Source organism: Peromyscus californicus, unplaced genomic scaffold (genome assembly GCF_007827085.1).
Source record: "Peromyscus californicus insignis strain IS unplaced genomic scaffold, ASM782708v3 Scaffold_29__1_contigs__length_610611, whole genome shotgun sequence".
In the NCBI taxonomy this organism is placed as follows: Eukaryota; Metazoa; Chordata; class Mammalia; order Rodentia; family Cricetidae; genus Peromyscus; species Peromyscus californicus.
In genome coordinates, this window is record NW_026294539.1 from 118,125 (window position 1) to 129,901 (window position 11,777).

An 11,777-nucleotide genomic window follows, 5' to 3' on the forward strand; every position below is an offset into this window, starting at 1 on the left:
TAGGTAAAATGCAAATATTAATGATAATAACTAGAAACACAGATATGATAAAAAATGAGGAAATACAAGTTTCTAGGAGTAAGAAAAGGATGCTTAATTTTTTGTACACAGAAAGTCGCCAAACCAATAAACTCAAGAAACTCCTGACATAATGTATCAGTTTTCCAGAAAATAAAAATAGGTGAAGGTTCATCATTTTCCAGAGAAACAAATACAGCTAGATTATAGGCAGTGGGAATGAGTCCCATACTCAGTGCATGAGTTGGCTGTTTGAAACCTGGGACTTATACAGGGACACTTGGCTCAGCCTTGGTGGAGGGGACTGGACCTGCCTGGACTGAATTTACCAGGTTGAACTCAATCCTCAGGGGAGTCTTTGCCCTGGAGGAGATGGGAATGTGGGGTGGGCTGGGGAGAAGGCAGGGGGGCCGGGAGGGGAGAGAACAAGGGAATCAGTTGCTGATATGTAAAATTAAATTAAATTATAAAATAAAATAAAAAAGTAATCACACAACATAGATGGTACCATTGACAAAAAAAAGACAGAGAGGAAGGCATACAAATATAACATTATCACTTGAACAAGAAATATTACATTCTAATAAAAATTCAAATCAAAGAAAACACTGACTAACACTCACCTTGTGCACTCCAGTTCTCGCCTTCACCAATAATAGAAAATGTGGTCAGTGGTAGAAGACACCCTTAATTCCAGCACTCGAGAGGCAGAGCCAGGAAGATCTCTATGGGTTCGAGGCCAGACTGGTCTACAGAATGAGATCCAGGACAGACACCAAAACTGCATAGAAAAATCTTGTCTGAAAAGATGAAAAAAAATGGGTTGGGTGAGCAGGACTCTTCCACCAAAATTGATAGACTTCCCTGAATTCTGATATTTCTACATTGTAGAAAATAGTTTTGGCTCTTAAAGTTGTATCATTCTCTGTTGGTAATGAAAAGAATGTCTGTTAGATCATTTAGAAACTATTTTCTTTCCTATGATTGAAGATTGGATGTAAGTCTGCATCAGAGTGGGAAAATGGAAAATTTTCAAAGCAAATGAAAGATAAAAGCTTTTTAAATAATTGTTGTGTGATTTCTTTTTTTTTTTTTTTCACTGATAAAAGTTTTTCTCTTCTAAGCATTTATTCCTATAACACAGGTGTTGAGGTATCTAACAGTTTACTTACAGAGTTTTTTCTTAATCATGAATTGGATCATGTAACAGAAAACAAACATGTGGACTTGAAGTCAGAGAAATCAACCCTTGTAAGTTGGTGGTATCATTTGGGAAGATTTAGGAAATGCTGCCCTGCTGGGGGAAATATGTCAGTAGGGGTAGACTTTGAGAATTTGCATCATACACCATTTCCAGTTCCCACTCTCTACTTCATGCTGCAGGTTAAGGATGTAAATTCTTAGCCTCCTGCTTTAGCTGCTATGTCTGGCATTTGTTGCCATGCCAATTGGTATCCCTCTGGAACCAAGAGTCAAATTTAACTCTCTTATAAGTTGACATACATATTATATCACAATAACAGAAAAGGAACTCATACCAATCCATAGTTTTAGTCCTGCATTAATTATTTCATGTAATTAAAGGAAGTATAAAATCTAAAAGAGTTACATTAACATTTAAATTTATAGTACAAGAGTTCCAGCTCTGGAGAGAAAGGTACCATGACTGTTGGAAGTCTGGCTGTACCTACAGCTGTGAAAGAAAAGTACCCTGGATATCTACAGCTGTGAGGAAAAATATCCTGACTGTTAAGAAGTCAGGCTATACCCACAGCTGTGAACAAAAGGAATCCTGGATATCTACAACTGTGTGGAGAAAGGTATCCTGGCTGTTGGGAAGTCAGGCTATACCTGAAGCTGTAGAGGGAAGATATCCTGGATACCTACAGCTCTGAAGACAAAGGTACCCAGAATGTCACAAATCAGGCTATACCTACAGCTGTGAAGGGAAGGTATTATGGATACCTACAGCTGTGAGGAGAAAGGAATACTGATTGGTAGGAAGTCAGGCTGTACCAGAAGCTGTGTTCTGGTGGGGGAATGGTCTCCCTCCAGGACATGCTAATACTGCTGTTCTCTGAGAGAGATCCATTACACTTGGGCTCTGCTTCACTCTGCTAAGAGAGATGCCGAGGGGAGATACCAATTGCTGCTCTGATCCACTCTCCTAAGGGAGTTTACCAGCACAGTTTCTACTGCTTCACTAGGGAGTTTCCCAGCAGAGTTTTCCATTTCTTCTCAGCCCTGGACCAATTGTTACTTCTCTGCCTCACTCAACTAATGGGGAACTCTTGTAGAAATGCAGCAGTCTGCTCTGGCTCTGGTGAAAAGTTGCCATGTCTGCTTTGCTCCCCTAATCTAGTTTCCCAGAAGAAGTGTCCCTTGTTTCACTGTTCCACTACACTAGGAGTTTCTCATCAGAGATGTCCATTGCTTCTCTGCTCTGTTCCATTAGGGAGATTCCCAGCAGAGATACTGCTCTGCTCTGGTGAAAGGTCTTCAACCAAAACTATTTAGGAGGGAGGAATCCAGGAGAGTGGCTGCCTCTAGCAGAGTAGAAAAGGGCAGCTGCCAACTGAACAGGCACAGGGCATTTATGAGGCTTCTTAGGGGCTGAATGTTTACAGAGAGAAGATTCTAAGGGTGGGAATTGATCAGATTTCAATCCCAGAGATCAACCAAGCTCAGAGATTGGCTGAAATTACTGTTTAGTGATTGGTTAGTTTTGTGGTCAGGGATTGGTTGATTTTCCTGCTCAGGGATTTACTTGTTTTGTGCTCATTTGGTCAGGCATACAGTGTGTTTCTTTGGCTCTGGGTTCAGGCCAAAATGTATGTTTTTCACTGGCTCTGCTTTCAGGCTCCCATGTGTTCCTTTGGCTGGCCCCTTTACCCAACACATAGGGCTTCATAAATTCTTAAATTGATTTCTTCCATCAGTTTTCAGGGGGAAACAATATAAAAAGGACATCATAAAGCTCTATAGATGACTAACATTGTCAATTTTTTTCTATAGAATAAATACTCTTGTGTAACTCAATGCAAGTGTGTTAGATAAAGATCTTACCAAATACTTTATAATAATAATCCCTGTGTGTTTTAAAAGGTACTCAAAGACTATTGTAATATGCAAAGCCTTTAGCATATTGATTGCACACCAAGTTTTACTACTGCATAAAGTGCAAAACATTACCACATTGTTTATATTTTTAGTTTCTCTGCAGCATGACATTTTTTCATGATTTTGAAGATTACTGATGTATGCAAAGGGTTCACCACACTAATTACATTTTTTTAGGGTTTCTCTCCAGTATGTGTTCTTTTATGAGTTTGAAGATTACCCTGTTGTGTAAAGGCTTTACCACACTGACGGCATTCATAGGGTTTCTCTCCAGTATGTGTTCTTCTATGAATTTGAAGATTACCCTGTTGTGTAAAGGCTTTACCACACTGATTACATTTATAGGGTTTCTCTCCAGTATGTGTTCTTTTATGCTTTCGAAGAACACTATGACTTGCAAAGGCTTTACCACATTCAATACATTCATAGGGTTTCTCTCCAGTATGTGTTCTTGTATGACGTTGAAGGTATCTTTGTTGTGCAAAGGCTTTACCACATTGAATACATTCATAAGGTTTCTCTCCAGTATGTGTTCTTGTATGGCTTTGAAGATTATTGTGATGTGCAAAGGCTTTACCACACTGATTACATTCATAGTGTTTCTCTCTAGTATGTGTTCTTTCATACCTTTGAATATGACTGTCATATGCAAAGGCTTTAACACACTGAGTATATACAGAAGGATTCTCTTCATTATCACTTCTTTCATGCCTTTCATGTCTTCTAGAACTCTGAAAATGTTCTTCAATATTATGGTCTTCCCAACTGTATCCTATGGTAATGAGGTTCCTGTAGGTTTCTAGCATCACATCTTTGTAGAGATTCTTCTGGGAAGGATCCAGCAAAGCCCACTCTTCCCAAGTGAAGTTGACATGTACATCATTATAGGTCACTGCATTTTGGGGGATCCAACTCTCCATTATTCCAAGTTCAGTGTTTTGGAGACCATCTTTTGATCACATGGCATGGCTTTCCAGCTCGTCCATGGCCCCTCACAGCTCCTGCAGCAGCACTCTCAGCACAGCACATGAAAACACTGGCGCCAGCTCCTCTGTTGTGTGATTTCTATTCTATACCTAAAGCAACTTGATTTCCTCTAATGGTTTTATAAGTCATAAGGTCTTTTGAAAACAAATTTAGCCATATTTTATGTGTATATTTATAGGCATGAAAAAGCATATTTTCCATGTATACAGATGACACAACAAAGGTCATATCAGATCCCCTGGATCTGGGAATATCAAATAGTTATAAGCCTAAAAACTTGGTTGCTGGAATCTGAACTCCCCCAAGAAGAATACCTGCAGAGTGACATGCACAGCACCTTTTATCCAACAAACTGAAAGTCTTTCACAGATTAACCACAACAGAAACCTAAATAAGGAAATAAGGAAATGAATGATCTCTGGGAACCTAATGAATCGGTATTGAGATGTTGGGTATATGAACAGGGAGGCTACCTACAGACTTTCCCCACTCTCTGTTACCCAAGACCCAATACTCAGGGTCACTCCAAGGGCTGAAACAGAACTGCAGCTTCTCCTTTCCCTTTCCATGTCCCCTCTGGATTCCAAAAATCATCCCCACCTACCCTTCCCTACTCACTTCATATCTGAGTCACATCACTCAAATGGGCAGACACTCCTAGCTCAATTATTTGTTACATCTTCCAGAATGCCAGTTAAAATGCCTGCAGATCTATGACACCATCACTTACCCTAGACCTTATTCTAAAAGTTGCCCTTACCACTGGAGTAGAACACCAGAGGCATCTTTCCCTCTGTCCTCTCTGTCTTCTGTGGATCCCTAATATCAGCTCTCCTGAATTTATTTTCCCCCAGCTTCCAACACCACCAAGCCTTCTCCCTTGAACACAACAGCCAAGAAGGCCAGTACAAAAGGCAATACTCACTCAACACATACTCTGAAAATCCAAAGAACAAAGAGAAACCCAAAAACAAAACTCCAATCAAACCAAGATGATGGTAGAAACCAGCACTTAGACTTATAATCACCCCAAACTCAGATGCTGAGCATAAGAACATAGTAACAGTCAGGGCAACATGGAACCAACAGAGCTCAGCTATACTATCACAGCAGGCCCTCAATTTTCATTTTTTAAAGATTTATTTATTTTATATATACAGCATATATGACTGCATGCCAGAAGAGGGCACCAGATCTCATTATAGATGGTTGTGAGCCACCATGTGGTTGCTGGGAATTGAACTCGGGACCTCCAGAAGAGCAGTCAGTGCTCTTAACCTCTGGGCTATCTATCCAGCCCCCTAAATTTTCTAACATAGCTGAAATACAAGAAAAAGACCTTAAAACAAACTATATGGAGGTGATAGAGGTCCTTAAAAAGAAAATAAATAAATACCTTAAATAAATTCATGAAAGCACAAACAAACAGACAATTGGAGGAAATCAATAAATTCCTCCAAGAAAGCTAGAATAACACAAGCAATTGCAGTAAACCAGTAAACAACTTAAATAAAGCCAAGATAAACAAACAAATAGTTGAAGGAAACAAAACTGTTTAAGACCTGAAAATGGAAATAGAAACATTAAAGAAAACAGAAACTGAAGAAATTCCAGAAAAGAAAAATTTAGGACTACAAACAATACAAAAAGTACAGAGGCAAGGTTCACCAACAGAATAGAGAGATGGAAGAGAGAATCTCAGGCAGTGGGGATACAGTAGAATAAATGGATATGTCAGTCAAAACAATGTTAAATATAAAAATTACTTGATGCAAAGCAACCAAAAAATCTGGGACATTATGCTGACACCAAATTTATGAATGACAGGAATAGAAGAAAGAGAAAAAACCCAGCTCAAATGTCCAGAAATATTTTCAATAGAATCATATAATAAATGTTTCGTAAGTTAAAGGAGGTGCTGATGAAGGCACAAAGAAGCATGCAAAACACCACATAAATTGGGTCAGAAAAGAAAGATCCCTTGTCACATAATAAGCAAATCAATAAACATACAGAACAAAGGAGAATATTAAAAGCTGCAAATGAAAAAAACCAAGTAACATATAAAGACAGACTTATGAAAATTACACCTGACTTATCAGTGGAGATTCTAAAATCCATAAGGGCTTGGACACATTGATGCAGGCTCTAAGTAACCACAGATGCCATGCCAAATTACTATATCCAGAAAATTTTCAATCGCCATAAGGGAAGAAAATAAGATATTACATGATAAAGTCAAATTTAATCAATATCTATGTATAAATCAAGCATTACAGAAGGTACTAGAAGAAAAAATCCAACCCAAGGAAGCTAGCTATACACATGGAAACACAGTAAATAAATAATATCACATCAGCAAAAACAAAAGAAGGGAAACGGAAACACACAAACATACACAAACATACTCTCATTCACATGCTATCATCACCACCAATAACAAGAACAAAATAACAAATATTAATAATCATAATGACTTACATCTCTCAATAGCAATAGCCTCAATTCCCCAGTGAAGATGCAAATTAACAGTATGGATTCAAAAACAAAATCCATCCTTCCACTGTATACAAGAAACACACTTCATCATCAAGGAGAGATATTTGTGAAAGGTGAAGGCTGGATAAAAAATTCAATCAATTGAAACTAAGAAGCAGGCTTGTGTAGTCATTTTAGTATCTACCAAAATAGATGTCAAGCAAAAATTAATCAAAAGAGTTGGGGAAAAATACTCCATATGCAAAGGACAATTCCACAAATATGATATTTCAATTGTTAAAATATACACCCCAAACACAAGGTCACCCACTTTTGTAAAAGAAACACTTATGCAGATCAAATGACACATTGATTCTCATACAGTGTTTGATAGTGATAGACTTAAATACACCACTCTCACCAATGGACATGTCATCCAGATGAAAACCAGAGAAATATTGGATCTCATGGATTTTATAAACCATATGAATCTAATAGAATATTCTACACAAAGAAAAAGAATACACCTTATTCTCAGCACAACATGGAATTATCTCCAAAGTTGATGACACACTTGGACACAATTCAAGTCTCAACATATACAAGAAGATTGAAACAACTACCTGCATCCTATCAGACCACTATGGATTACAGCTACATATTAAAATCTAGCAAGCAAAAACCAGAAAGCTTCCAAACTCATGGAAAATGAACCAATCTCCACTGAAGAAAATATGTCAAGACAAAAATAAAGAAGGAAATTAAAGACTTTCTAGAATTCAAGGAAATAATACACAATGTATGCAAACTCAGGGGACACAACAAAAGTGCTGATATGAGGAAACTTCATAGCACTAAGAGCCTATATAAAAAAGTTAAAAGAATGAAGAGATCTCATATTAGCAACTTAACAGCTCATATGAAAACTCTAAAACAAAAGTAAGTTAAGCATACATAAGAGAAGTAGACAGGAAGAAACTATCAAATTGAGCAAAAAAAAAATTAACAGAATAGAAACAAAGAAAAATACAAAGAGTCAATGAAACACAGATTTGGTTCTGTGAGAAAATCAACAAGACATACAAATCCTCATTCAAACTAAGAGACACAGAGAGAATGTTCTAATTTACAAAATCAAAAACAAAACTGGCCCTTAAAAATCTGGAGATTGAAACAATCTGGAGGTAGACAGACTCTGGGTTTCCAATTTCAGTTATTCAATGAATCATAACTCAACTGCTTGATATCCTTGAGATCATTAACCTAATTAAGCACAGATTTCCAGTGTTGTGGTAAATATAAAGTGAATTAAAGAGCAATTGCAATCACGAACATAGAGAAACAATACCCAATAAAAGATTTGCAAACTGATTCCAAGAATACATCCAAAAGATCATCCAAATTGATTGAGTAGGCTTCATCTTAGAGAGACAGTGATGACTCAATATATAAAAATCAGTAAATGCAATCCACCATAAAAATATACTGGAAAAAAAAAACTATCATCCCATTAGACACTGAAAAAGCCTTTGACAGAATCATACATCATAAAAGTCTTGGAGAGATATGGGACACAAGGTAAATACATAAGTGTAATAAAGGAAATTTACAGCAAGCCTATAGCTAACAACAAATTAAATGGAGAGAAATTCAAAGTAATTGCAGTAAAATATGGAACAAGATAATGCTGTGAACTCTCTGTAGCTACTCAATATAGTTCTTGAAGTTCTAGATAGACCAAAAAAAAAACTGAAGGACATAAAAGAGATATAATTTAGAAAGGAAAAAGTCAAAGTATTATTATTTGTAGATGATATGATAGTATACTTAAGTGACAATAAAATTCCAACAAGGGAACTACAGCTGATAAACACTTTCAGCAAAGTGGCTAGATACAAGGGTAACTCAAAAAAAATCAGTATCCCTCCTCTAAAAAGTGACAAACTGACTGAGAAAGAAATACAGGAAACACCCTTCACAATCACCTCAAATATTATAAAACATGTTCAAGTAACTCTAACAAAGCAAGTGAAATATGTGTGATCAAAACTTCAAAGTATTTGAAGAAAGAAATTGGAGAGAATATCAGGAGACGGATAGATCCCCCATGCTCATGGATCAGTAGGATTAACACAGTAAAAAGGCCACCCTACCAACAGCAATGTAAAGATTCGCAAAATCTCCATCAACATTCAAACACATTTGTTTGAACACCTTGAAAAGACAGTTTGCAGATTCATATGAATAACCAAAAGAACGGGATAGCTAACACAATCTTGAACAATAAAAGAACAACATGGCATTGTCAGTAAAAAAGACAAGTTAAAAAATGGAATCAAGTTTTTAAGACCCAGACATAAATCCATAAACATGTGGACACCTGCTTTCTGATAACGAAAATAAGAAGTATGAAAAGGAAAAAAAAGACAGCACTTCCATCAAATGGTGCCTGTTAATCTGAATTTCTGCATGTAGAAGAGTTCAAATAGATCCACTTTCATCATGCTGAAAAAAACTCAAGTCCAAGTGGACCAAAAACCCCAAAATAAAACCAGACACACTGAAAATGATACAAGACAAATTGGGGGAAAGCCTTGAATGCACTGGCTCAGGAGACAACTTTCTGAACAGAACACCAAGAATGCAGGCACTAAGGTCAATAATTAATAAATGGTACCTCATGAAGCTCTAAACCTTCTATAAGGCAAAGGACATAGTCAATTAAAGAGGCAGCTTAAGGAATGGGAAAGATTTTTAACAATTCCATAACCAATAGCCGCCAAATCTCCAATATATGCAAAGAACTCAAAAAACAAGATATTGAATGCTATGGAATAATCCTTCTGTACACTGTGAATATGTAGTACTCTCACAGGTTAATTACAAATTGACTGGCCTATAGCTGGGCAGGAAGAGGTTGGAAGGGAGAGTCACACTAGGAGAATTCTGGGAAAAAGAAGTTCAGTGACAGAGGAGTCACCAATCAGACAGAGAGGAATTAAGACACACCAGAAAGGTAAATGCCACAAGCCTCTGGGCTGCACATGGATGAATAGAAATGGTTTAATTTCTGTTATCAGAGCTAATTAGTCACAAGTTTGAGCTATAGGCTGAGCACTTGTAAATATAAGCCTCAGTGTATTTATTTGTGAGCTGCAACCAGGAAAAATACATGTACCTACCCTTGAAAATCTAACTAATTATAAAAAATGGAGTATGGATCTAAGCAGAGAATTCTCAGCAAAGGAATCTCAAATACCCAAAAAACACTTGAAGAAACATCATTGGCCACCAGGGAAATTTGAATCAAAATTACTTTTAGATTCCATCTTAGACCTGTCAGAATGGCAAATATGAAAAATCCAAGTGACATGTCATGCTAATGAGGAAGTGAAGCAAGGGCAACACATCTCCACTGTGTGTAGGAGTGAAAACTAATACAGGCACCATGGAAATCAATACCATGGTTCCTCAGAAAACTGGGAATCTATCGACCTCAAGACTCAGCTATACCACTCTTTGGCATATACTCAAAGAATGTTCCATCCTACCCTAGGAACTCTTGCTCAACTATGTTCATTTATGAGGATTTATTCATAATAGCCAGGAACTAAAAAATAGTGAATATGTCCCTGAACTGAAGAATGTATAAAGAGGATGTGGTACATTTATATAATGTAATATTACTCAACTGTTAAAACAATAACATCATGAAAAAAATTAATACCTCACTTCTTATTGTTAATATATGTTAATTCTCATTGTTAATAATGTTAATTCTCATTGTTAATAATGTCAGAGTAGGAAAGGTGAAACTCCTTCTTGGCCCTCCCTTGCTGTGCTGTGAATACACCTGGCTTTACTGTTCATCTGTGAACTCAATTCTTGCACAGAACTTCTTCATTTTAAGTTCCCAATAAAAGTCAGAGAGATTGGAGGAAACTCATTCACCCTTTTATTCTTTGTTTTCACATACCAGTCTAGGCCCTGCCTGGAGGCAGTTGCAAGACTGTCTTCCAAGACTAGGCAGCAGAGTCAGCATTAAATTTTTAAACAAGTTTCAATTATGTATTGTGAGAGAAACCTGAGCTACAGAAGACATTAATTTGACCAGTGGTTCTCAATCTTCCTAATTCTGTGACCCTTTAATACAGTTCTTCACATTGTACTGACCCCCACAAGTATAAAATTCTTTTAACTACTACCCTATAACTATAATTTTGTTACTGTTATGAATCATAATGTAAACAACTGTGTTTTCTGATGGTTTTAAGCAACCCTGGTGATAGGGTTTTTTGACACCCCCAAAGGGAGTCGTAATTCCCAGATGGAGGACTACTATTTTAAGCTGTTATTAATTAGTTAACTTAATTAATTAATTAACTTACACTTAATAAAAAATAGAATGAAATTTTTAGTGACTTAAAAACACATTAGGAAATACAAACAAATATTCATTAGAGCAGTAATTCATTTAAAGAAAATAAAGTTTTAAAATGATACCAATAATTGACTTTAAAATGAGAAAAAGAATTGAAGGAATAATAGGCTATGCTGATGTTGAAAACGAGTAGTCACTTTCCTGTTAAAGAAAATGCCTTTAGTAAGACTTTGTATGACTTTGTCTCATGTAAATTATTAGCTGCTGAGTGCTGTAAGCTGACACAGATTTACAGCCAATGGCCTGTGTGAGACCAAAAGGAGCCATCTTAGAAATAAGACCAAAATACTTTCACCCTAAAATTAAGGCCTAAGATTTTTCCTTTTGGGAATAGGCCATTAGTTACTTAAACCAGTCAGTTCAGATTCCAGAAACCCGGAAGTGTAAAAGTACAGAGTCACAAGATAGTCACAAGGTAATGCCTGCCAGACTATGGAATGTCCTCTCCCTGGTTTCCAGGGTAACTGACCATAAAAATGCCCCCACCTGAGGGCAGCCAATGAGAAATGGTGGCAGGCAACCACTCCCTTAGAAGTAAGATTAAGCCATGATTTCTAGAAAGCCCCTAGAAGCGAGCCAATCAGAATTATACCCGTACTAGCACCCCTAAATGATGTAACCTTATGATTTTTCCCTTTAAAAACTGAGCTTGTGGATAGGCAGACGCTTCCTCCAGCCTCCACTGAGTTGGATGTTTTGGACGAAGTCCCTGCCTAGGCTTGTATTGCTTTTG

At 37.0% G+C, this 11,777-nt stretch overlaps 1 protein-coding gene across 1 annotated transcript; it reads right to left on the bottom strand.

The window, feature by feature from the left end:
- Positions 1–1,118: 1,118 nt before the first annotated feature.
- On the bottom strand, positions 1,119–4,178 carry LOC128120207 (zinc finger protein 120-like). The gene has a single exon (XM_052753897.1). It carries the CDS (start codon positions 4,056–4,058, stop codon positions 3,312–3,314), a length of 747 nt encoding a protein of 248 aa, XP_052609857.1. The 5' UTR covers positions 4,059–4,178; the 3' UTR covers positions 1,119–3,311.
- Positions 4,179–11,777: the final 7,599 nt, after the last annotated feature.

Coding starts and splice junctions, on each gene's coding strand:
- LOC128120207 (XM_052753897.1), bottom strand. CDS start 4,058: ATGGAGAGTTGGATCCCCCAAAATGCAGTGACCTATAATGATGTACAT.